Source organism: Melozone crissalis, unplaced genomic scaffold (assembly GCF_028551555.1).
Source record: "Melozone crissalis strain CALT ecotype California unplaced genomic scaffold, PUWL_Pcris_2 ptg000013l_1, whole genome shotgun sequence".
Classification (NCBI taxonomy): Eukaryota; Metazoa; Chordata; class Aves; order Passeriformes; family Passerellidae; genus Melozone; species Melozone crissalis.
In genome coordinates this window covers 36,259,891-36,286,970 of record NW_026535791.1, presented here as the reverse complement: position 1 = coordinate 36,286,970, position 27,080 = coordinate 36,259,891, and the positions used below count along the sequence as shown (strand labels likewise).

The 27,080-nt window shown below is 46.4% G+C and overlaps 2 protein-coding genes across 2 annotated transcripts in view; one reads left to right on the top strand and one right to left on the bottom strand.

Annotated features, from left to right (window-relative positions):
* Positions 1-10,524: 10,524 nt before the first annotated feature.
* On the top strand, positions 10,525-11,589 carry LOC128934526 (G-protein coupled receptor 183-like). Its single transcript, XM_054272140.1, has one exon. It carries the CDS (start codon positions 10,525-10,527, stop codon positions 11,587-11,589), a length of 1,065 nt encoding a protein of 354 aa, XP_054128115.1.
* An 8,227-nt stretch (positions 11,590-19,816) lies between these two features.
* UBAC2 (UBA domain containing 2) overlaps positions 19,817-27,080 on the bottom strand; it is an 88,060-nt gene continuing 80,796 nt past the window's right edge. Inside the window, exons 8-9 of the mRNA XM_054272107.1 lie at positions 23,965-24,084; positions 19,817-20,684 (exon numbers count right to left, since the gene is read on the bottom strand). Of these exons, the coding sequence (XP_054128082.1) occupies positions 20,577-20,684; positions 23,965-24,084 (228 nt within the window). The 3' untranslated portion in view covers positions 19,817-20,576. The remainder of the gene's footprint in view (positions 20,685-23,964; positions 24,085-27,080) is intronic.

The window sequence follows — 27,080 nt, the reverse complement described above, 5'->3', positions numbered from 1 at the left end:
GGCTGAGCTGTAGCTCATGGCTTTGGGGGGGTGGCTGAATGGGATGCTGAGCAGGCTGTACTTTTATGTGTAAAGAAGGGAGTTTGTTGTTTCATGGAAGCATCTTCCCTTAAGCTAAGATTTGATTCTGGTTTTTTCCTTAAAAAACTTTGTTTTGAGGCAAATTTTCTTTATCTCCCATGTACATAAAAAACTCCCCTGAAAAGGCAAAAAGCTTGTACCATTTCGTTTCTGGTTTTTATGGAGTGCTTAGAAGTCTCTCCACTTGCAATTATGCTGACAGATCAAACCCTTCATGATCATAAATCATTTAAAGCATGAAGCATCAGGTGTAGCTACAGTACAGCCCAGAGACTCAAGTGTTTTCAGTAAGCATTAGCAGCTAAAATGCTGCAGTCTTCATGAATACTTTACTAGTAAATGAAACCCCAAGAAGCAAAATTTCCTCTATGAATAAAGAATTTGGCAAATATATTCCCAGGCACGTAAGGGAGGAGACCAACCTCAACTTTGACTCAGGAGACAAGACTGGAGAAGCAATGGCATGTAATAAACATATTACAACAATATTTAGTCAGCAAAACTTGAAAGGTACTGTTTAAGGTGGAAAGGATCTGTCTGGTCTTACAGGTAAGCCCTAAAAGGTAAAATTTGATGGCTGCAAAAGAAATTCTTCCATATAATCCAGACCTTTACAGCATATCCAAAATTCAATCTCATTGAATGCTTTGGTTTAGATCAATCTGCCTTATGCAGTACATTTTCTTATGGAGACACACAGAGTTGCAACACAGCAAAGAGAAAAGGAGCAGAAGGTGTGGAGGGTTTGGTGAAGTCCCCTGCCCATGGCAAGTGGAACTCAGGGGAGATCTGCTAGGGAAGGGAGCTGCAGAGAAATGTGAACCCAGGCCCTACACAGGAGCAAAAACAACACCCAAGGGCCACATGAGAGGCAACTTAAACTTGAATATTTAAAGAGATTTATTAAACCTTAACAAAAATACAACAAAAGGACTACATAAGGAAAAAGCTGCAGCCCTGGGAACTGCCCCTTGTGCATACCACATGGCCAGTTCATCTTCAAGATGGATGCTCAGTCTTTTATACCCCTGGGGCTTGCACCAGCCAGGCCTGGCCTCTCCCAAAGTCTGTCAGTCAGCTCTCCTTTGCCATTTATCAATGGAGATTGCTTTCTTGTAACTGGATTGGAGCTCAGGTATTGCCATGCCTCACCCCCTAAGCACCAAGCTTTTCCATTCCCAGCTGCCCCATGCAAGGGACACATGTGCAGGCTTCTCTTTACCTGTCCTAGACAGCCCAGGCTGTCTGGTGGCAACAGTACAGGGGGGAAAAGGGAACTCTGGGGAGAATAGAGGGCATCTAAACCCCAATAACATAACTATACATTACTAAAACTTTTCTTAATATTCACACAATGGTCATCCCTAAATTGCAAGAGCCAATCATCTCATTATCCATCTATGATAGCCATGTAGAAGTTCTGGCCCTATAAATGAAGCCCTTCCTGCATGAGGAGTGTGTGTCCCAAGGCAGCCCAGGTCCATGCAGGCACACAGCACGTGCAGGGGTGTGTTGTCGCAGACATTTTTTCATAGAAATCCTTCCTTTGGGATTTGTTCATCTTCTGGGAAGCTGAGGCCCCAGAAGAAGAATGTAAACAATTGTTATCGGCTGCTGTGAAATGTAGCAGGTGCCCTGTGATTGGCTCATGTTCCATGTTTATAATTAAGGGCCAATCACAGGAGCAAGCTCGGGGATAGATTCCCTGGACACAGAACTTTGTTATTCATTCTTTTCTATGCTATTCTTAGCTTAGCAGCCTCTGCAACTTCTCTCCTTATTCTTTTTAGTATAGTTATAATGTATTATATATCGTATATCAATAAATCCAGCCTTCTGATCATAAACTAAGATTCTCGTCCACTTCTCTCACCCATGAAGACCTCATCAGGCCGCTGTAATAGTGTGTGGCAGCTCCGGCTGGGTGGCACCTCTGGCTGGGTGGCTGCTCTGGCTGGGTGGCACCTCTGGCTGGGTGGCACCTCTGGCTGGGTGGCTGCTCTGGCTGGGTGGCACCTCTGGCTGGTTGGCTGCTCTGGCTGGGTGACACCTCTGGCTGGATGACAGCTCTGGCTGGATGGCAGCTCCGGCTGGGTGGCAGCTCCGGCTGGGTGGCTGCTCTGGCTATGTGGCAGCTCTGTCTGGGTGGCAGCTCTGTCTGGGTGACACCTCTGGCTGGGTGGCAGCTCTGGCTGGGTGGCTGCTCTGGCTATGTGGCAGCTCTGGCTAGGTGGCTGCTCTGGCTATGTGGCAACTCTGGCTGGGTGACACCTCTGGCTGGGTGACACCTCTGGCTGGATGACAGCTCTGGCTGGATGGCAGCTCCGGCTGGGTGGCAGCTCCGGCTGGGTGGCTGCTCTGGCTATGTGGCAGCTCTGTCTGGGTGGCAGCTCTGTCTGGGTGACACCTCTGGCTGGGTGGCAGCTCTGGCTGGGTGGCTGCTCTGGCTATGTGGCAGCTCTGGCTGGGTGACAGCTCTGGCTGCTTCCTCCCGGCACTGCGTCCTGCTCGCGCTCAGCGCCGCGTGGGCCACTCTGCGGGTGAATCATTGCTGTGGGGCAAACAGATTTGTCTCTTGGCTCTGCCCTCACCCAGTCTAGGCTGCAATAGCCACAAAAGCCAGACTTCACTCTGATCCCCACCTTTGTTAAGAAAGGTTTTCATTAACAAATGTTTTTATTCCGCAACAAGCTGGTCCCACCCTCCCCCAAAAGCCACAGGACTCTGCAGGATCAGAGCTTGAGGAGGTGGAAATACACACACAGAGGGGCTGAGTGCTTGGGGCTGCCTCTGCACCTGTTGCAGGCACCCTTTGAGCAAGCAAGAACAAACCACTCTGAAAAAAAAATGAAGTGCCAAGATCTCCAGCTATTCACTGCTCACAGTAACTTCTCTGAGGTTTGTTTCCTTTCCCACAATAAAGCACAGAGCACCTTGCTCTCTCACATGCAAATGCTGGGTAGATAAATCAGCAGACAAAGCTGAGGTATTGGGGTGGGTTGGAAAGTGCACAGGCAGGCCCAGAGGGTGAGGGTGGGCAGGACAGGTTCTAGTTGGAGGCCAGGAACTCCTTGTGTGCCCCAGGGGTCAATATTGGCTCCAGTCCTGCTCAATATCCTCATTAATGACATGGACAGAGTGGCAGAGGGCACCCCCAGCACATTTTCTGAGGGCACCAAGCTGGGCAGAGTGGCTGATTTGGCACAGAGTCGTGCTGCCATCCAGAGGGACCCTCACAGGCTGGAGAAGTGGGCTGGCAGGAATTTCATCAAGTTCAGCAAGGAGAAACACAAAGAAGAACATCCCCAGGCACCAGTACAGGCTGGGGACTAACCTGCTGGAAAGCAGCTCTGCAGAGGAAAGGACCTCAGGATCCTGGTGGACACCAAGCTGAGCACCAGGCACCCATGTGCCTTTGTGGCATAGAAGGGAAATGACATCCTGGGGTCCCTTAGGCAAAGTGTTGCCAGCAGGTTTGGGAGATGATCCTTGCTCTGCTCAGCACTGGTGAGGCCACAGCTGGAATCCTGGTTTGGTTCTGGGCTCTCCTGTACACAGAGACATGGACATACTGGAGAGTCCAGCAAAGGGACACAGAGATGATGAAGAGACTGAAGCAGTCTCCTGAGGGGAAAGGCTGAGATCTGTGACTGTTCAGCCTGGAGAAGGCTCAGGGGGATCTCAGTGATGTGTATAAATTCCTGCAGGGAGGGTGCAAGCAGGACAGAGCCAGGCTCTGTGCAGTGCTGTGCAGTGACAGGATCAGAGACAACAGGCACAACCTGAAGCACAGGAGGATCTGTCTGAACATCAAGAAACACTTTTTCACAGTGAGGGCGAGGAGCACTGGCACAGGTTGCCCAGACAGGTTGTGTCTTGAAGATATTCACAAGATGTCTCAACACAGTCCTGGGCTATCAGGTCTGGCTGTCTGCTTTAGCAGTGTGGTCGGACCAGCTGCTCCGCAGAGATCCCATCCAGCCTTCCACTCTGTGATTCTCTGAGGCATTGGTGCATGGAACAGAGCACCCTGTGGCAATGCTCATGCAGATGCTAATTTTTGCCATAGGATTTCCCTGGTATGTGTTAAACACGGCCAAAACCTGGCCGTAACACGGCCTAAACATTGACCGCAAAGAATAAATGGAAAAGACTCACAAGTCACAGAATATGAGGGTGCCCTGCCTAAAAAATTGTTGTATAGGATCATAGAGATCCAGACTGAATGAAGATGTGCATTTTTGGCACATTTTCCATCACACACACTCATTTCTGTGGTTTGTGATCATCTTCTGTGTCGGTTGTGTTTTGCTCATGTTGTAGCTGTACGTTATGAATTTGTGTGCACATATAGCACTTGTGGCCCTGGAAAAAGAAAAAAACAGATAAAAATAGGACTTCAGTTCTCCAAATTTGCCTTATGATTGTGTTTTTTTAATAAGCATTTAAACGTTGTTTTTAACCACAGAAATCAGATACCAAGAAAACTTTCATCTTATTCCTGCAGAAGCAAAATGGAGTTTCTAAGTCATAGCCCAGCGTGGGAGAAAGTGTGTTTCATGCTCACTGGAGGAAGTTATTTTAGAATGTGAATTTCTCCTGCTAAGGTGCCCTTGCCCTCCTGACCAAGAGCTGCCCCTGTTAGCACAGCTACCCCCTCTGCAGCCAGGCTTAACAAAGCCACAGGCACATGGAAATAGTGGTGGTTGCAGGGCCCACCCCCAGGCTCCATGCCCACGTTTTGGGGCTGGAGTCAAGGGAATGTGGAAGGAAGCAGCTCCCAAAGCTCCTGCCATATTGTGCTCCACTGCTTGGGATGCTGAAATGAGCTGTGCCACCTCTCTGACTGCTGACTGTCATGACTTGGTGCTGCCCCATCATTTCCAGAGCTGGTGCTGCCTGTGCAAAACAAAATCAGTCATATCATGCAGAAGCAGATTTCAGCCGCTTTGTTATTCAGTATTTCCCACTTAGATTTAGGGCCAGATTAGGTCTCAAACATATCAAAACTCCAGTAATTGTTTTCTTCAGATTTTTATCACAAATTGGTAGGAATCAGATTTTTATTCATCTACAATTCCCATCATATCAAGTTAAAGCCTCTAAAACATTGTCCTCCCCATGCAGATGCTGTTACTGAATGAGTGAATGTCAAAATCAGGGATTCTCCTAATTTCTGCTCTTCTGCCAGATGAATAATGGTGACCTGGGATGCAGGGGCTGAGCTGTGGAAAATCCCTGCCTGTTGCACCAAAACTGAAAGCATCTGGAGATTTTTGTGTCTACACTCAAAGCTTCCTGAAAATGTTTTGCACTAGAAGACAGAAAATGTAACCAAAGCCAATGGGGAAAGCAAGAAGGGAGAGGAGATGATGATAGAATGGAAAGAGGAGGCGCAAACTTCCTGCTGTCTCTCTGTCAAGGGGCTCTTACCTCATTTGTTGTGCTGCCTTGCCCTCAGAAAGTCCAGCTCCAAATCATCTCTCAACTCTGGGAAATCCCAGCAGGTGTAAACAGCTACCTGAGGTGCTGAGTAGCAGCCCTGGAGGGAGCACAGTGATGGAGCCCCAGCACGTGCCTGCAGGTGCAGCTCCGGCTCCTCCTGAGCTTCCTTCGCCACCAGGGCCGGGCTCAGCTGTGGCCTCAAGGACCTGGTCCCAGAGGAGCTGCAGCCTGGCTTTTCTGCTGGGCTGGGAAGAACATCCATGGCAAGGTCTCCAGCAGCAAAAGGAGGCTGCAGGGAGCCTTTGTGAGATGGCAGAGAGCGGTGTGCTCTGAGCAGGGTGTGAGAAGAGCCACAGTGACTCTGAGGCGCACATCTGTTCTGAAATACACAACATCTGGCTCTGGAGGTAGCATGCAGAGGGTGCCAGGCTGGGACCTGGCTGGAGATATGCCATGGTTAAGGACCATGGTACACATTTCAGGAGAGACACCCTCCATGCCAAGTGTTTGGGCAGGACCCCCCAGAGGTGTCCCCTGTGCCCTGGCAGCAGGGACACCCCGGGACAGCAGGTCCTGCTCACCCTGGGATGGATACCTGGGCTGTGGGACTCTGCTTGCTCCCTGCCAGGCCCAGGGAGGTGTCTTTATGCAAACATGGACACAAGAAAGCCTAGACCCAGCTTTGAAGTTGAGCCTCACTCCTCCAATCCCACTGGGCTCAGTCAAGGGCAGAGTCTCCTAAATGAGAGGGCTGCAAACTGGGCTGGACAGGGCTTCTCTACCCTGTCTGAGGGGAGATCCCCTTTTGGCTCATCCAGGGCTGCAGAGGCAGGGAGTGGATCCCCACAGGTGGGAAGAGGATCCCCCAGTGCCCTGCCCCATGGAAAGGGCCTTGCTGCTGTGCAGGGCGGGGAGCTGCAGCCGTGCTGGAGCCGTGCAAACGGGTGGAGCTGGGCTGCGCTCCTGTAGCACAGCACCTGCTGCACACAGGGCAGGAGCGTGTTTTGCACAAAAGAAGAACCCACTTCCTTTGTTCTGCACTGCAAAAAGAAAAATAAAATCAGGTGGAGAGCATTGCTTTCCCTCTGTCTTATTCCCTGGGCCCTGGGCACAGTTGTCACCCTGGACACGGCTGTCACCCAGCAGTTTGGGCTCTTCCATCTGTTTTTGAGGCTGGTGATGCCACTTGGGCCATCTTCCCCCTCTGGGGAGGAGGGGCTGGGACCCCACCGACCCTCCTGTATCCAGGCCCCCTTTACACAGGGCCGGCACTTCCCGCTGCCGTGGGCTCCATGGGAAGCCCTCACGCCCAGGCAGGCCGCAGCTCTGGGCCAGCAGCACATGATTCCCCTCCTGGGGTCTGCAGCTCTCCTTTCAGAGCCCGGTGAGCCCAGGAGACAGGAGGGGCTGTACAAAGGGCCTTGTTTGACTGCTCGGAAAAGTCCCGGGCGCGAATTTGCATCGCAAACCTCCCCGTCCATCCCTGCCACGCTCGGGTGCTGCCGGCCCGAGGCGCTGCGGGCCCCTGGGTGGAAGCCAGCGGCATTTTGCTGAGCTTCATCCAAATGTATTTCCTCGACGGTGTTAATTTGTGGGGACAAAACTCTCCCGTAAGGAGGGTGGGCAGGAGCTTTGCAGCGGCGGTGCCGCAGTGAGCCCCGGATCGATGGGAGCGGTGTTTGTCTGTCTGAGCTGCAGCTGTTTGTCCTGTTTGTCCTGTTTGTCCTGTTTGTCCTGTTTGTCCTGTTTGTCCTGCAGTGCTTTTGGGAGGGGAAGGGACGGTCCTGGGCCCACCCGCTGGGGTGGGCTCAGCATTTCTGTAGAAGCAACACTTCTGTAATGTTAAATCCATTGGCTGCTTTCACCATCACAATGAAACAGCTCAAGAACATTAGTGCCCCACGCAAGTCTGATTAGCTTAACTCTTGACAGATGTGCAAGTAGAAAACCCCTATTTTACTCCTATTTTACTAGGGAATATTTTTAATAATTTACTCAGCAGTTATTCTGTTATTAGCTGACCTTTCCCTCTGTGTAATATAAACCCTCGAGCAACAAAAGAATCTTCATTAACAGATAAGCTTGTTAGCCAATTTTCACTATTACTCTTGCTAGGTACCTTCAACTTCTAGTAAATTCATGACCATAATGTGTAATTTCCATACAGATGACTCACAGTACATGAGTACACAGATTAGTACTGAGTTTAATGTCACTGTTTTAAAACATTAGAAATATTATGCAATTAAATAATTAGTGGAGCTTTACTGACCCAGAGGGAAATATGGAAGTTTAGCTTAACTGTAATCTTAATCTTTGTATTTCTTGGCTTCAGTTTTTCATTAGCATCCTGAATGCCCCATGATGGGAATTTCCTGGTTTATTAGGAATTTTTTTGAGGGATAAAACCAGACACTAGCAAGATCATCACCACCACCACAAAAAACCCCCAAACTCTAGAACCATTTAAAAAAGCATAAAAATTCCTCTTGGGATATGAAAACCCTAGTGGTCTCCGGTAAAAAAGCCACCATGGGGAAGGCCATCCTGCTGGCCACAGGGCAGGCTGCACTTCTGCAAACATTTGGGAAGTGCTGGGAAGGAAAGAGCTCTCTCCATGCTGTGGGACGCACACATACGGGGCTGAGGGGTAAATCACAGCCCTCCATGCTGCAGGACACACACATACAGGGCTGAGGGATAAATCACAGCCCTCCATGCTGCAGGACACACACATACAGGGCTGAGGGATAAATCACAGCCCTCCATGCTGCAGGACACACACATACAGGGCTGAGGGATAAATCACAGCCCTCCATGCTGTGAGATACACACATACAGGGCTGAGGGATAAATCACAGCCCTCCATGCTGCAGGACACACACATACAGGGCTGAGGGATAAATCACAGCCCTCCATGCTGCGGGACACACACATACAGGGCTGAGGGGTAAATCACAGCCCTCCATGCTGTGAGATACACACATACAGGGCTGAGGGATAAATCACAGCCCTCCATGCTGTGAGATACACACATACAGGGCTGAGGGATAAATCACAGCCCTCCTTGCTGTAACACACACACATACAGGGCTGAGGGATAAATCACAGCCCTCCTTGCTGTAACACACACACATACAGGGCTGAGGGATAAATCACAGCCCTCCTTGCTGTAACACACACACATACAGGGCTGAGGGATAAATCACAGCCCTCCACTGCTCAGCACTCTGTGGGTACAGAGCCCATCGTGAGAGTTCCAGCTGGGACAAGGGGCTTTGCCCCACTTTCACCGCACAATGTATCGTCTTAATAACAAAAATAGTTTTCCACTGAGGGCAAAGTGTTTCATTCAACTCGATCTCTGCGCTAAGGAGCCGTGCCTGGTGATGCCTGTGTGTGTGAGAGGCAAATCTGGGTTTCACCAGAGGCACAGCATGGCTTGCACTGGGCACAGGCACAATAAGCTCCTTCGAACATGTGCCACAATTTATTGTAAAAGCTGCCACGGTCCGACCGTGCTGCCGCGGCCATGTGCGTGTGCCCGGGCTGAGCGCTCCGCACCGCACGTGAACCAGGGCTGAAGATGTTTTTGTCGTTCGGTTGCATTTTGCATCCCTGTAGAAGTTTTCAGAGTAAAACCCCAAGTCGGCTCAGATGTCGGGAGCGATTGCCGCGCAGGTACAGTCATTTATCTTCTCCAGAACAGCCACTACTGAGAATATCCCCCGCGGCAGCAGCGTGCCTCTCACATACCGAAAGAAAAAAAAAAAAAAAGCCCCACCCAGAAAGAACACAGTTTTACTAACCCTAAGGAAAAAAACCCCAACAAAAAACAACAAACAAAAAACCCCCAAATCTCACGGTGCTTTTATAATGTGAGCGAATCCCGGGAGGCGCTCACACTGCCGGGGAGCCCCAGTGCCGGACGCGGGCGGGAGGCTCCGCGCTCGCTGCCCCCCAGAAGTCGGGCGGGAGGAGGAGGAGGAGGAGGAGGAGGAAGAGAAGAAGGCGGCGGCACCGCGGCACTCAGGTTGGAGCCTCTGACCTCCCTTTCGTGCTTGTGGGTTTGAGCATCCCAGCCCCTCGGGGTCCGCGCCGCCGGGGGAGAGAAGAGGCAGCGCTGCGCCCGTCCCGTCCTGTCCCGTCCTGTCCCGTCCCGTCCCATCCCGTCCCGTCCCGTCCCGTCCCGTCCCGTCCCATCCCATCCCGTCCCGTCCCGTCCCGTCCCGTCCCGTCCCGTCCCGTCCCGTCTCGTCCCGTCCCGGCGGTGCTGGCGGCGGGCGGCAGGCGCGTCCCGGGAGCTGCCGCAGCCCCGCAGCCCAGGGGACGCCGCTGTCACCAGGCGTGAGCGCGGACCCCGTGCCCAAAGCGGGGAGAGCGGCGGGAGGGCGTGCGGGGAGCGGGGCTCGGTGCCGGGCTGCTCCCAGCTCCCCGATCGGACTAGCACGGGTCACGGGATTTTTGGGGGAGGTTGGGGTGTTTTTTTGGTGGAAGGCTAGGTTTTTTCCTCTGAATTTCTTCAGTTTGGTTGCTGCTTTCGTCCTGCCCTAGGGTTGTGAAAGTGATCCTCAGCACTTCTGCCTGCCGGTGGGCATTTTCTCAATGAAGCTCCCCATTCCCCTGACAGTAATGAAAAAATGATATCATTGCCACCAGATGAGTTTGGGACCTTCCTTGTGTGACAGGCAATCCCCCCTCCCAGCACCTCCAGTCCTTTCTCATATTGATTGGACTTGTGAAGAAACAAAATTAAGAGTAGCTCGTGATAAGAAAAGGGGAATGAGTCACAGCCACTGTTGAGATGCTCTCACCAAAATCACAAGAGAAGCATTTTTCCAAATGACTCGAGCTGTGTGCTGCTGGGACGGAGCAGGGGACAGGGCTTTTGCTTTGTGATGAGGGCCAGCTCTAAGAGTGCCACTCCTGTTATCAATAAGCTGCAAGTTTCACGTCTGTTCTTATTCCAAGGGAGAGAGCAAGAGCTCGTGAGGCACCATGGAAATGGCTCTTGTGGAGGACGTGCTCCTGCCCACCAACCTCACCTCCAGCAACCAGAGCAGCTGCAACGTGCACAACCAACACTTCTCAACCAAAGTCATCTTCTCCCTTTTCTACACCGTCCTGCTGGTGTTCGGTGCCTGTGGGAATATCCTGGCCCTCTGTATCACCTTCCAGCGCAGGAAGAAGAAACTCAACTCCACCGACCTCTACCTGGTGAACCTGGCGCTCTCCGATGCCCTCTTCACCCTGGCACTGCCGGGCAGGATCACCTACTACATCCTGGAGTCTGACTGGCCCTTTGGGGACTGGTTCTGCCGGATCACAGCTTTCCTTTTCTACATGAACACCTACGTGAGCATCTACTTCATGACCTGCGTGAGCGTGGACCGCTACGTGGCCGTGGTGCGCACCCGGCACCCCGGCAGGATTCGGAAGATGAGCCGGGCCAGGGCCGTCTGCGTCCTCATCTGGGCCTTGGTGTTCCTGCAGACGGCTCCGCTGCTCCTGCGGCCCATGACGCGCAGGATGGGAGACAAGCTGACCTGCATGGAGTACTTCAACTTCGAGGAGATTCCCAATCTGCCCTACCTGCTCCTGGTGGCCTGCATGCTTGGCTTCTTCCTGCCTGTGGGAATCATCTTGGTGTGCTATGTGAGGATCAATCTCAAGCTCTGCCAGACAGCCAAGGAGAACCCGCTGACGGTGAAGAACGGGCACCACCACCGGGCCTTCACTGTCATCCTGGTGGTTCTGCTGGCTGTCCTGCTCTGCTTCAGCCCCTACCACCTCAACATTGTCCAGTTCATGGTCAGGAAGATCCTCTACCAGCCGTCCTGCCGTGAGCAGCAAGCCTTCAAGATGTCCCTGCAAATCACGGTGGCGTTCATGAACCTCAACTGCTGCATCGACCCCATCATCTACTTCTTCGCCTTCCGGGGCTACAAGCGGAGGCTGCTCCGCATCTTCAGGAACAGCGGCTCCCTGGCCACCTCCTCCACTGCCAAGACCCCCTCAGAGAGCAACAGCAACAGCCAGCCGCCCGCCTCCAGCTCCGTCTAGCAGCACCAGCCCTCCCTTTGCCCCGGCCTGTGGCTTATGGATCATTCCTGATGGCAGGAGGTGGAGTGGAGCTGCAGGACCAGCACCTTCAACAGGCCCATGGCTCCCCTGCCTGGAGCCAGGGGCTCTCACAAAGCCAAGCTGACAGGGACAAAGCCCTGCCTGGCTCTGTGTGCCTGGCTCTGTGCTCAGCGCTGCTGCACCTGCCAGCCTGGAGCACGGAGAGGCTCCTTTTCATCCCAACCCAGAGGGGCAGCTTGTGCAACTGCCCTGCCTGGCACACCCAGCTGGAGGTGTCCCAGCACTGCACTGCACCCCTCTCCCATGCCTGTCTGCACCCCCTGTGGGGCTGGGGCGGGCTGGTAACCACCATGGGTGTCCCTCTGCCCCCTTCCCTGCACTGCCCCTGGAGCACTACAGCAGCATCCCTGCAGGCTTCAGGGCAGGCAGCATGAGGAAATGGACTCAGGGCACTCCAGGGAAAGGCTGGGATATTATTTGCATGCAGAAGATGGCCTACAGCTCCTTCTCCACACTTACAAACAGCAGCTCTGCTCTCTGCCTGCCCAGCATCCTGCTCCTGCACCAGGGCTCTGCATGGGGCAAGCAGTAACTGTGGGGCATGTGGGAGATGCTGGAAAAGCCCTCTCTCGAGCAAGATGTGTGAGGATGTGAATTGTAGAGCTCCTGGATGTGCTGCTGCCTACATTCACCATTTGTGTGGCTGCTCCTTCCCCAGGGTGCCCTTCCTCGCACCTGACCGCACTGCAGTCACCCTGGGACCCACTGCCAGGAAGGGGATGGTGGGAATAGCCTGGATCCCAGCCCAGCTCTAAGGCTGCAAACCTGCCCTGCATGTGCTCATGGGGCAAACCTTCCCATTAGTCCTTAGCAGAGAAATAGGAACAAGAGCTGAGAGTGGCCTTTTGTGACCTTGACCGGCCTAGAAGCTCGTGTCCTGAGGAGTCTGAGAGCCCTTCTATGGGAGTGTACTTGTGACTATTGCCAGAGCAAGAGAAGGAACCCTGGGACATCAGGTTCCTGCTGAGGTTTGTGCCTCTCAGACAAGGAGAAAGTTGGCAGGAGCCTCCTCAGCTCTTTGCTGAAATCACTAGACTATGATAAAAAACCCACACAGAGCATTTCACAGTTCCTGGCATGTCTAGTCTTTTCTTTGAAGTTGGAAGGGACAGACACACACACAGACATGAAAGGAAAAAAAAAAGCTACTTATTTTACTGAAAAGTATACCTGAAAATGCTTCATGAACAGACACTTGATTAATACAAATCATTCTTTAAGGTAATAACCTTTTTTAGGCCTAGAAGGTTAATAATACTCACATGCAGCCCTTCATTGTTTTAAATGCACATGAATGAGCTTTTGGACAGGTTTTACTTATGGTATGGGTTTGAAGGCTGAAGGCATGCTGAAGGCTAACTAAGAGGGATGCCTAAAACAACTCAGGTGGGAAACAGACTCCACTAGGTCCTTTCTGGAGGCTGAGCCCTCCTCAAAGCAGGTTTAACCTCAGTGCTGACCTGCAGAGGGCCTTTGTCTGAAAAGCATATTACAGTGGACAAGAAAGAGCTGGGATGCAATAATATCAGGATGTCAGTGGTCTGAATACCCTTGAAGGAGTCTGGCTAGGTTGGTAGTTGCTGTACAGTTACATTGCCCTATTAATATGTCTGGGAAGTGGTGGCTGGAAGGGAATCTCTGCATCACCAACAACCATCATCCAGCAGCCCACCCAAAGCAGGACTGTGGTTGGCACAATGTCAGGCTGGACATGGCTTCATGCAGACAAGGCTTGGAAACTCCAGGCAAGGAGGGTCCCCTTGCTGAGGTGACAGTTCCCACTCTGCATTGCCCTCTGGATAAAACCATTTTTCCCACTGTCGTGTCTGAACTTCCCCATCCACATGTGGTGGCTGCTGCCCCTAACATCACCTACTCGTGCTATGAAGAGCTTGGCTCTGCCATCTTTGTAACTCAAATCCCACAGGACTGTGTTGGGGCTGCCAGTGGTTCGTAGCTGTTGGTTTCCATGTGAGCACCAGAGCAGTGGCCAGCCCTCCTACTCAAGGTGAAGATGTTGAGATGTTTTGCCAAGCTGCAGCCCACAGCTGAGCAAAAACCAGTCTATGACCAAGCCTTCTCAGGAGAAGGTGGAATATAAACATAACCTTGTTTGCTCCTTATTGGACTCTGCTTTTCTCAGACGTACTTTATCAAGAAAGGCACCTCCACCTCTTGCCACCAGTAGGAGCCTTTGGAGTAGGAAACAGCCGAAGAGTTGGGTGTAGTGATGCACAATACAGGAGGGATCCAGCCTTTCTCCTCTGGATGGACACCAGCCTCGGCTACTTTGCTTTTGAAAGTACAAATCCAGGGACAGCAGGCAATTAGCTGGAGCTGAGGGAACATCCATGACATGGAGAAGGAAAGGACTTGGCCAGAGTGGGTCAAGAGGAATCGGGGCAAAGAAGAACTCTGAAGAACCCTCTATTGCCCAGACTAGCTTACCCACCTGTGGGTGCTCCCAGTCTGCTTGCAAAAGGAGCATTTCTCTAAAACTGAAGAGAAACCATACACATTTTGTCTAGAGGCACAGTAACATTTTCCTACCCTTTGCTGTTCACCTGTTCAGTCCAAGCTCCTTGCATGGTTCTTGCTGTACGCTGCTAGCCCAGCGCTGCCATGCTCAGACCCACCAGCGATGCCTTGGAATCACAAAAACGCATTAGCACAGAATCTCATTTAGGTTGGAAAAGACCTCTGAGATCATTGGGACCAGCCATTAACCCAGCACTGCCAAGGCCACCGCTAAACCATGTCCACAAGTGCAGCACCTGCCTGTCTTTCAAATACCTCCCTACGGGCTCTGCCCGGCCGCTGCTCCTGCCCTGCCCCGGCTGGGGGTACCCGTGGCGGAGGGAGCCCCGACGGTGCCTCCGGGCGAGAGCAGCAGCGCCGGTTCCCTCCAAAAGAGGGAGTCGGAACCTTTGCTCGGCGATAGAAACACGCCCACGGGTCTAAGCAGACCGTGACAGACGGGGCTGTGCTTCCCCCACGCGTCCGCTGCCGCGCAGAGATGCGGCGCCGTTGCTGGTGGAGGCTACGGGAGACACACGGGGACCGAAGGCGTTCCGTGCAGAGAGGTGTAACTGCACACTGTGCAGGCAATTCCTGCTTCTCTGCAGCCTATTGGTGCTGCGCTGTCTTCTAAGAGAAGTGTGCACTTTTATCTGAGGGCAGAAAGTACCCTTTGTGGACACACAACAAATGGATAATACACGCACAGATATAGCATATAGAATGTACTGTCTGCATCAGAAGAATATCCTGGGCTGCGTCAAAAGCAGCAAGACCAGCAGGTCAAACGAGATGATTTTGTCCCTACATTCAACTGAGGTGCAATCCCACCTGGAATACTGCATCTGGAGTCCCCAGCACAGGAACAACATGGACCTGTTGGAGCAAGTCCAGAAGAGGGCCACCAAGATAATCCAGGCTGTGGAGCACCTCTCCTTTGATGACAGGATGAGAGCCTTGGGATTGTTCAGCCTGGAGAAGGATCCAAGGACACCTTAGAGCACTGAAAATCTAAATAGCTAAAGCCTCCAAGGCAGCTGGAGAGGGACTTTTGACAAGGGCCTGTTTTGACAAGAGCCTCTAACGACAGGACAAGGGGAAATGTCTTCAAAAAGAGGGCAGGTTTAGATGAGATATTAAGACAAAGTTCTTTACATGGGGGTGGTGAGACACTGGAACAGGTTGCCAAGAGAAGCTGTGGATGACCCATGCCTGGAAGTGTTCAGGGGCTGGGTTTGATGGAGCTTTGAGCAACCTGGTCTAGTGAGAGGTGTCCCTGCCCTTGGCAGGGGGGCTGGAGAGAGCTCAAACAGAACAGCTTTTTTCCCTTAGCAGTGGGTCCCAATTTACACACCTCTTCAGTCTGTGCTTCAAATTGTCCTGAACTGAAACTATTGCACGTTATACATGATATCTGTAAGCCATCTTTGTAAGCTAGTAAAATATTGCGATGTAATTACGCACAAATCTACTAAAAATAAAAGCTTCTCATGGCCAAGTAACAAGCCCTGGTGTGATTGATCAGGCCAGGAGATGTGGGCAACTGTTTTCTCCTAGAGGTGCGCCTGTGCCTCTGCCTGCCCCCAGGCAAATGCCCAGAAGCAGTGAGGGGCAAGCACAAGCTCTCAATCCACTTCCCTTACACAGGTGCTGTGCTCTCATGGAACAGGGAATTATAAATCACCTTCCATGGGGAAAGCTGCAGGACCTGCAAGGAGCTGTGTCCTTTCTGCTGCAGGTCTCTCCACATCTGGGATGGAGAGGTGCCAGGAGAAGTCAGGCTGGCAGGGATAACTGCTTTGGAAGCCAGAACCATCTGCATTCTCACATATGAGTGGCTCCTGGGTTTGCTGCACTGCCCAGCTGCTGGGATTACACTGCTTTCTCACTCGCCACATGTACCACCTCCTGCAAAACTCACCAAATAAAATGTGAGGATTTCCCCATCAGACAGCCCTAAACAAAAAAAAGAGTGGATTTTCAGTACGAGATTAGCCATAACCTTGCATATTTTCATTTTCCACATGAAATTCTGCAAATTCTTTTAAAACTGAACTAAGTGCAATGCAATATTCTGTCCCTTTTCTCTCAGCAGGCCTTCTCTTTCTGTCCTCAGTTCTACTTTGCTCCTCTTTCCTAAACTCAGTTCCACCTGCCTCAATCTTTCTCAAGTCCTTTCCTTTGCTAATCTTACATGACACTTATGGTCCCTACCCATCCTCAGTCAAAAGGTTGGATCCTGCTTTCACTTCAGCCAGGATCCTGCAATTTTTTACTCATTTTTGATGTGTATTCCTTTTGGAGTGCTTTCTCCACTGCAACCATTCAGGTGTAGAAACAGCCTCCTATAAACAGGTATGAGTCAAACTAACTTCTCCTTCCTCTTGACAGCTGAACTCCCAATGTGTTGAGTTTCTCAACAGTCACACCCATTTGTCCAGCTCCAACATTCCTCTGCTCCCACCGCTGGTGTCTCACGTCATATTTGCACCAAACACTGCTGGAAGCACACACCCTCTTTGAGTTTCAGAGTGCACTTTCTGTGGTGAAAGAATCCTTTTACATATGGAAACAAGAGGAATGTAATCCTACTAAAAATTAAACTAGTATTTTTTTAGTAAATGCACACACATTTTATATATATATATAAACACATACAGTGTTTGTGTATTCATGTGTCTCTCCTAGTAAAGCAGTTCATTTGCTCATTTATATAACATACTGATTACTGTGGCCACACAGTTAAAGAAAGCTGATCTCACTTGTGGAAGAATAAAGGAAAAAACAAGAATTTAATTGCAATTTTGTATCAAACCCCTCTATCAGTTCAAATGAATGCTGTGCATTTATTTATCCTCAAACAGATGCAGTTCCCCTCCTAGCATGGGAGTTGTAGTTGGGGTGTTTCCAAAGCTTGGTGCCATTGTAACTGCACAGATACTCCAAACACACACGTTTGAGAGGGGGGGGGTCTTTGAATACAGACTTTTAATTTCTTTTAACAAACTCTTAGCTCCACTAAAATTCATTGAACCAATACATAAATATTCTGACCCACTCTCTGTATATATACACATGCATACACACATATGCATATATATAATCATATATATACATATACACACAAACAGGAGAGCCAGAAACGCTGTCCTTTGCCCAGTGCCTTGCAGTAAGTTTTTCTGGCTTGTTCTTCTGTTCCAGACAAAAATAACAAGATCTTTTCTCCACCATATATTCCAAAAGGCACTGGCAAGTGCTAGACAGCACAGGCTGGTGTGTGAACCAGCTGCAACAGTCCCTGTGCTCTCTCAGCAACAGGCAGCCTTTAACGCTTGTTTTGAGGGAGAAAAATTGTTTGGTAGGTCTTGAGACAAATCAATCTCCATCTTGGCAAAAAGTTAAGGCTTGAGAACCTGAGCCTGGTGGCTTATCAGGTAGATTTACACACGTATCAACCTCACTGTGGGTGTGTTTCAAAGTGTCATGTAACTGTCTAGGAAAGTCCCCCAGTAAGTTACTCCAGTGCTGTCTCACGAGATGACATTCCCTGTCTAGTAGGGAAATTTTAACAGCAGCAACTACTTTTATTTCAAGATATCAAATCTTGGCTTTACTAGAACTAGAATGAATTTTCTAGAGACTTGAAATCCAATACGTAGAAAAGTATTCTGCCTTTTTCATGGTGCCAAAAAATATGACTTGTGTCACAGAGATTAGAAACTGTGTGATGAGACATTCAAAACTGTATCAGACAAACCCAGCGTAGGCTGTGAAGAACACGCTCCCCACATTCCCAGAAACAGTTCATGAAAATTTCACCATCAAATGGAAACTGAGTTGTTTTCCAGCTCTAACGTGTGAATCTTTCTTCTATGGTTCTTGCATGAAACAGGAACTGTTTTCAACAGTGTCTCAGACCCTTCTTTTACCACTTCTTTTTTTTTTTTAATTGGAAATCACAACCCTGGAAGAATTTTGAATACAAATTTTTCTCACAATCAACTGGACTTTTCAACTGACATCACCAGGACCTGCATTTTACCCCTTAGGTTTAACCATGTTTTGCAGAAGACCCAGCAAAATAGAATTTTCCAAGCAACCATGGCATTTGAATACCCCCTGTACAGGCAACAGTGAGAGAGGATTTAGACTTGGAGAATATCCACTTACATACCCCATATGCCACTCAACATGTTTTAAAATTCCAAGGAATACTCTTTGTGCTTGTCCCTACAGCAGGGCAATGTCTGAAAAGGGCAAGTTTATTTACTCTGGGATAGGTATTTTATTTCCTACAGACAAAATTTGACTTATGAATTAATTTAGCAGTCTTTATTGCTATTTTTGGATAAAATATTTGTGAAGGAAGAATCAGTATGTTTCAAAATTAAAACCTGTACTTCTTTCAAAAGATTTAAGTAGTCTGCATATACAGATTATGGTAGGACTTCTTTTTCTTACATGTATGCTTTGCTTTCTAAGACAGCAGGTTTCCAGAGTTCACTGGGCACAGAAGTGTCTGTGGTCTACACACACACATAGCTTCAGCTTCATACAAACAAAACCTTTCAACTGTTTTTAAAAAGCAGACCCTCCCTAAATAATATGATCACAGAAACAAGCTAAACCCTGAAGGAGATTGATCAAAGCCCAAGAAAATACACTGTCATTCCAAACACCCCTTACTTAACCCACTGCAAAATACCAAATAAATACATACAGAACACTGACTTAATTAAAAATTATGTCATGTACTGAAAGCTGCACAAATTTGATGCAATTTCTAGATAATGACTTGTATGCCCAAAGGACTTTTTTCAGTTTTATCAGTCAATTAAAAAAGGAAAGAGAAGTACCACTCTCTCCCCCTAAATCTTTTCCTGTAATTTCCTGCTATGTTTTCCAGGCCAAGTGAGACTGTAAAGGTCTGTGCTGTGGTACACAGTGTTCATCTGGATTTCCAAAACATCCCCTATGCACCTGTTATTGCCTCTGTTACACTTCTTATGCCCAATGCCTTATTCTAAATGTATACTTGTAATAAATATGCCTGTGTGTGTATAAACAGACACACATGCACATGCTGCACACACACACACAAGTACAGACAGAAACATACGTGAAATGTGTAAGATACACGTGTAGATTGGTTCATGGAGTTGCACTCTGGAATCCTGCATTCCTTCAGATTGCTTTTATAGAGATGTTCCCCTTTCTGCACCCCACCTCCAGCCACTCCTAAGGTGCTGATACTGAGCACTTCTGAGAGTCAAGCCCACAAAGCTGATTCAGGAATCAATCCAAGCTTCAAACCCAGCATGGCACAAACTTGGCACTTCTGTCCTGCTGCCTCTTGTGCCTGGATCACCCCTAATGTTAATGCTCCAGTGGTCAACACAAAGTTGACCAGACAGTGAGGATTCAGCAAATGCACGGCCATCCTCATCTCTGACACTAGAAAACTAGACTTATATGTAGAAAAGTTAGTTTTTTATAATTTCCTTTTAAGACAGTATGTAGCCTGCTGAAAAAACTGAAAGCAGCACATAGGACACCACATACATCCACTGTTCTAGAAGTCATCTCTGAGTTAGACATGGAAGTCATTCACATCATTCCAGTTCTGATCTTATTGCATCATTCAATTCACCTTTATTGCTTCCAGTGAGTGTCTTCATGACCCGTATTTGAACAGCAATTCACTCTGCTTGTAAAAATTCAAATTTACAGTGGTCACTTGCCATAGCTCACCATACACACACGAATCTTCTCTCACCTTATCTGTCTATGATGTGCTGAATGACAACTTTTATTCAAAAAGAAATTTGAGAAATAAAATATTACAGGCATTAACAAAACTTTGCAAAGAATGACATAATAGTCCCATAACCCTTTATTGAGTTGAAAATTAAGTGATCTTCAAACCTCTTATCACTGTAATAAAAAAATCAAGTACTGTAAAACAACATTTAAGCTAGAGAAATTAGACTTGTAAATGGAGAAAATATGATTTTTCTTGACAGGTAAATCTAGTTGTTGTAGTTGTTGGAGCTTTTTTTTCCTAGTCATTAATTCTGATAACGTCTAACAAAGATTTACAAGAAAAAAACCACCTATTTTATTTAAAAATAAATTTAGGTGATATCCAGCAACGAGTAGAAACTAAAGTTAATTTGAAAAGGATAACCAGACTAGAAACCACCAAGTGATCCAAAGGCTTGGGAACAGTTCACATCATTTCTTAACATGGCTCTGAGTCACCTGTCACATGGAGCTGTGTCTCTCTCGCTCTGCAGGCTGACCTTGGTGAGTCTGCCCAGCAGGTGGCTTTGATCCTCTCCCAGGCAGGTACAAACCCATCGGGTGAAGCTCCTTCACACACAAAACCATCAGTGCTGCAGTAGAAAATTAGTGGCTACATTTAAGTCATTATTTGAAGCCCTCAGAGCTTCTAGAGCATCTCCTCTGGAAAACCCCATTTCCATAAGTCGTGCAACCTGGAAAAGAAATGAAGTAACACCACTTTAAAACCAGAGTTTTGTTCACACTGTGTGCACATTAGTCAATAATGTCAGAAATCACTTTTCCACTGATCAAATACCTATCAGGGACAGCGTGCTTCAAAACCTTGCTTTCTACCACTTAATTCAAAGCTGATTGCAGAAAATGCCACACCTGCATTTTCCTGGCTGGTCCAATTTTGAAAGAAGAGTAAAATCTAGAGTCTGGTACCACACATGACAACTACAGTCTCACCTGGGGGCTTACTGCTCTCAACTAGAACAGGATCTCAAGAAACAACACTGACCAAAACACAGAATTATAGAGCAGATGAGAAAACCTATCCAGAATGCATCTTCAGCTCTTTTCCTTGAAAAGATCTACTTCTCCAGAGAGCATAAAAAAACCCCTCAAAACTATTAATTCCAGGTGTTGGGGTTTTTTAAATAAACCTTAAAGTTAGTTTTTTAATAAACCTAAAGTAGAGGAAGTACAATACTTAAACTGGTTTAGGAAAATTCTTGCAGGGCTTCTACATATACTCAAAAAAGCAATTTTTTTGTCAAAAACTTCTGCAAAGCAAAAATCAATGACATCTGACAGAAGAAAAGCATGGAAAAGGGCACATTAAGATAGTGATTTGTTAAATCAATAACCACTTGATCAGCCCTCTTTAAAATATCACATACTTGACACCTAACCTTTGTGCTCTGTGTTAACAGATATTTAAAGCACCACATGTAAAAAGACAATGCAAATTTAATTTGTGGTCAAATACCAATTTAAATTACATTTAAAATCTGTAAGTCTCACTTCGGTATGACTGAAAGTCACAATATAACTAATTCACTTTTATAATTAATCTTCCAGAAGTGGAAAAAAGGTGTGGGAGGGCAGGGAATGGCATGTCAAAGTAACTGTGGCTGCTGGCAGCATAAAGATTCCTATTCCTGCTTCAAAGGGTCTCATGGCCAGACACCACAACGCCTGAACCTGGAGATCCTGGGCTACAGAAGCTGTCAGAGAGCCACTGGCACTCCTCCTCCTCTGCCTGCAGTGAGCCTGCAGCAGCAGAGTGAAGCAGGAACGCAGAGGAGGCTGTACACATCTCGAGAGGAATTTTCCCAGGGTGCAAGACCAATGTGCAGCACTAGCACTGAAAGTATTTTTAAAAGAAAGTTGCCACCAAAAGCAGCTTTTCTTTCCTCTAAGACACCTCCAGAACTTTCAGTATTTTTAGTCATCCCTGCTTTGGTGACTTCCTGAGAAATATACAAGTGCCAAGTTTGCCCAGAGGCGCAGGTCCTCCTTTTCTTCATATAAATACACCCCCACAACACATTTGAGAACAGCTACCTTGGATGTCAGAACATCAACCTTACAATCCACTGCCACGTTTTTTCACCTTCTCATAGGGAGAGAAATGAATTGTTACTTTCAACACTTCTGCAGCAACAATTTAAGTCCAAACTCAGCTTTGTAATCTGTAACTCTTATTTTTCATCTAAGATTGTGGGTTTTTTATAAGAAAAAGGGCAGGCAGTGGAATGAAAGCTAACCACAGAAACACACTTCAGAAGTAAAGCTTTAATTGCAGTTGCCATGAATTCTAACTTTAAGAAATGGTGGATGGAATTGCAACGTTCCTATTTGCAGAAATACTCATCAAGCACCACAGGGAATAGTAATAACAAAATCCTCTTTTCATCTGAGTATATTTTAACCTCAGGAAATGAATCCAGCTCCAGGAAACAGTGTATAACTGGCAACAGTAACTAAAGGTGCTAAAACCCCACAAGAAATGCAGAGATTTTTGTACCACAAGCATTGCAAATGCTCACAAACTTTAATGTGATGAACAGATGAAACCCTTGCATTTCTGCCATTTTAAGACAACTTTTGGCATTATTAGTACAGTCTTGAAAAACCAAAGGTGCTTTAATGACTTCTTCTTTGCAGGGTAACCAGAGAGCCTTGGAAATGACAGCAATCAAGTGAGCCCTACATCCTCAATGCATCAGAAAATATAAGTGCATATTGCTTTCATAAATCTGGGCTTTGGGAAGAATCCAGACTGGCAACTATTTCATTACTTTTGGCCCAAAAATATAAGTCCCCATAAGCAGAATTTGCCAGTAATTAAAGGAGTAAGCCAACCCAGCAGGGAAATCTTTTGGTCCATTCCATACTGGCACTAAGTAGGCCTTCAGGGTAGCCAAAGTTTCTGGGCTTTGTCTCAGGACGTGCTTTTTTGTGTGGGTTTTTATTACTATTTTCTTTTTTGTTGTTGTTGTTAGTTGGGGTTTTGTTGGTTTTTTGGGAGTTTTTCTTTTTGTTGTTGGTGGTGGTTTTTTTCCCCTTTCCAGATGTAGCCCTGAATTTTTGCAGTCAAAAGTGCAGTAAAAAGTTTTGAACATTTTGAACACAATCTAACATCCAATCAAAGCTAGAAATCAGATCATAGAAAAGACTTCTGTTTGGGAGAAGCTCAGCTTAAACTAAAAATGACATTGCTGCTACCAAGTGTTGACTTACCTCCTTATAAAAAAGGAAAAAGGGAAAGAAACCTAATCTTGTTTGAGGGCAGCAGAGATCTTAAACTATAAAATGGCCAATACAGCTAACTGCAGATAAGCTACAACCTGGAGAACTTGACTACAAGCAATAAATTCTGAATGCAGGAATAACACCAATCTTAAGTTCTTCAATTTCTAAGTAAATAATCATCTATTTTGAAAATAAAACTATCAGAAAAAAAGTCTAGAAGTGTAAATCTATACTTGATAAAAAGGACACAATCTTGTACGTGGCATCAATATAAGGAATTAGTCGGCCACATTATGGAGGGAAACATCAAAGTTTTAGCCCAAGTGTGTTTTGCATAACATTTTTATTAAAAAAAACCCAAAATTACTGAATTGGAAACTTAAGCTGGGGACTTCGAAGATGATTTCTACATGACAAATAATGAAATTCATTTATCATTCTTCTTTCTTTGAAACATTTCTTATATGAGATTTGAATAGTTTCCACTACTGAAACCATCAACATCTTTAAATACAAAATACAAGCAGTAACACATAAAAGTAGAAACTCCCAAGTAGCTCTGTAACTCTGGTTTGGATAGTAATGACAATATGCTGTCTCTGTATTGCAGCCATTACCTTATATGCTCATTTTTGCTGCATAGAGAAACCGTGTAAACAGATGATAAAAAATTAGTAGAGATTAATTCCTAACCATTTAAAATACCATTTTAAAATAGAAAGTGTTTACCTGCTCTTCAGAAACCTCAGTAGGTGGAGGTATGCCTTGTTCAGATGGGTGATCTTGATAATTTGCGTTATGTCTATGACGTAGAGGAGGAAACAGTCTATTCCAGTTAATCATCCCGCCCTGAAAGCAGACACCACTGTCAGCCTTTGCAAAAAGAACTACAAATGTTTTAAGCAAAAAATCATCTGTACCACATTATATCAAAGCAGATGTTTAAGTAAAGTACTTTATTTTAAAGTACAGAAACTGCTGTAGTCTCCTGTGAAGCAAAAACTGGACTGGTTACGTCTTTACTTGTTAATTGAAGTAATCATTACAAAGTAAGGAAAAGAAGGAGGAAAGGATGTTTCAGATCCATTTGGATAGATCTGTTTAGTACAGTGCTAGGTTTCTGAGGCTGAAAGACAGCTGTCTTTACTAACAGGGGTTGTAATGGCAAGAGGGGCAACAGCAGGTCCTGCAAGTACTTTACAAAATTGCTGCTGAAGTTAACGAGGGAAAAAGAGTACAAGAAATAAGTAAGGGAAAAAAGCAAAAGGGGCTTCTCAGTGCATCAGTAAAATTACATCAGGAAACAGAATAAACCCAAACTTCAGGACACCTGGGACTTCCATGCAAGTGACTACTTCTGTGACACCAGTGTGACTTGCAGACCCACCACATTTACCTAACTTCTGTGTATAAAATATTGTTGCAAAATCTGGCCATGTTCCAGTGCCAAAACATCTTGTAACTGCACAGTAATAATGCAAATAGACAGCAGTAACAAACATAGGTCTGGTGCAAATCACAGAACTGAAACTTCCTCTTAACAACCACACTTCAACTCTTGTAACAGCAAGGTATTTGGAACATAAGAAATACTAAAATACAAGCTTTATAATAGTCCAGAAATAATTAATCCTCATTTCATTAGCTTAAACCGACATTTTTGAAGGGATTTTGTGTCACAAAAAGCCCATAGATCCCATAAGCAGGTAACAGCAAACCCCAATCTCTCTTTTCTATAGTTGAAACATTTTTTGAAGCCTGTCAGTCTGTGTTGTCCTTTCCCTCCTCCCCTGTTACTATGGAGAAGATCCCCCTCCCTTTCTGTATATATAGGACATGGCCTTCCTTCCTTTAGTTGCTCTATTTTAGTTCTATAACGTTGTTTCTCAGAAGGCCTTCCTCTTACGAGAGCTTTTTCTTTTCTTCCCTCAGAGTGCTCTTCCTGCCTTTATATATCCTTAGAGCATTAAATACCCTCTGCTCAATCAGATCAGCAACAGCTAAATGCGCTCACAAAAAAAAAAATATTTAGCATTCCTGCCCTTTCCTTTGTTTCCTTCCGTTCTGTCCAGAGGAGACTCAACCAGCCCAGACACCACAGGGGGCAGTACAATGGCACACTTAAAAAAAGCATTTGAAGAGTCATGAGACTTGAAACATCAGCTTGAGAAATATTCTAGTCCCTTCTATACTAGAGTACATTTTTCCTTGTGAAGATGTGAAATAGCCAGAAGCCATCACCCATTTTCAAGACATAGATCCCACTGTTAGTGAATTTGAATTTTTTAAAAGTATGTGTCTACATTTCCCATACTGTATAAAATATTTGCTTAACATTCATGAGGTTTTGATCAAAGAATTCTGTGTAAGTCTCATGTTAGTCAAACAGCACAGTGTAGTAAAAAGGAGAACTGGTTTGGTGCATCAGCCTAAGGAGAAAGAGGGATCAGATCTTCTACTGACACCACTGCACTCCCTTGTGGTCTTGGGGAATCGCCTCCTGTACTTCCCCACATATAATTTCCCATAACTAAGAATTACTTTGAGTTTGAACTTTGAACTTTGAATTTCTCAGAGTCTACTAAGCTCTACAGTTCAGTGAGAGCACTGCGCTAATGCTGCTTTACCTGTTTTTACTATTTAGAGATGACTTGAGAAGAAAGTAATGCTGCCACAAATCATTCACACTGAATTGGTAAAAATACTAACAGGACTATGACACATCCCTTTGAGGCACCATAAGTCATACACAATAATGTATATCAAACACAAAATCTACAATATACCTTAATTTGCCTTTATCTCAGTGTACCTGAAGACCAAAATAAATGTACCTTTCCAGCAGTGCCCTGAGCTTCAATACTGAGCTGCCTATTCCAGTTTGGTTTTGCATCTTCTCTGTCCTGGGCTCTCTCACCTAATGCTACAGACTTGTCTACTTCCTTACCTTAAGCTTACAATACAGTTTGCATTAACATACACAGAATTCATTCTTTTCAATAAGAACTGCCATTTCCTTACAAATATTTTCTTATAACTATTTAGTTTTGAAGGTTTACAGCAGATACCTTAATAAATTACAGATGTTGACTGAAGCATTCAAAAGAGTTTCACGTGAAGACCTCTTCCCAGAGAAAACAGACTAGACCAATTAGATCAAAATCAAGTATTTCAATTACCTTTGGAAACTGTGGTAAACATAATGTATCAGCTCTTAGCTATATTAATGAGAGGGAAATATTATATTCACATACCAACATTAATGGTATGTGAACACTGATGGTTAAGATTAACCCCAACATTGTGATGCACAGTTCATCTGTGTAGTCTTTTAAACTTCACCAAAACCGGGTGCATTAGGATCATTTATCTTAACTGAAAGAAAATTGTTTCCCTTCACAGTCTTGCTTCTAGTTAGATGACACACATCCACAAGGTCAGGCTCAAAAGAGCAGGGATTCAAGGAACTGCAGCAGGAACTATGGGACTGGTAATGTGGTCAGTCTCATAAAGGTAAGGGAAAACTGGGAAGCGCAACAAATGTCTTAAATCCACAGGAGACTGAGATCAAGGCTATGGATTCACAGTATGGATGGTGACTGTGCAAAGACCTTCAGACAACTTTAACTATCACAGCAGAAACATGAAGATCTGTTTTAAATTGAGCCATACCAAGCACCAAATAATGTCTTTACATAAATAATGTCTTAACATCAAGTAAGTATCACAAATTCCAGTTCAAAAATGCACAGAAGGAGATTTCCAAACCAATATTCATTCTTGCCTTACAGAAATTATTTTGCAGACCTCCCCTTCATAATTTCATTATCATTTCTGTAGCACAG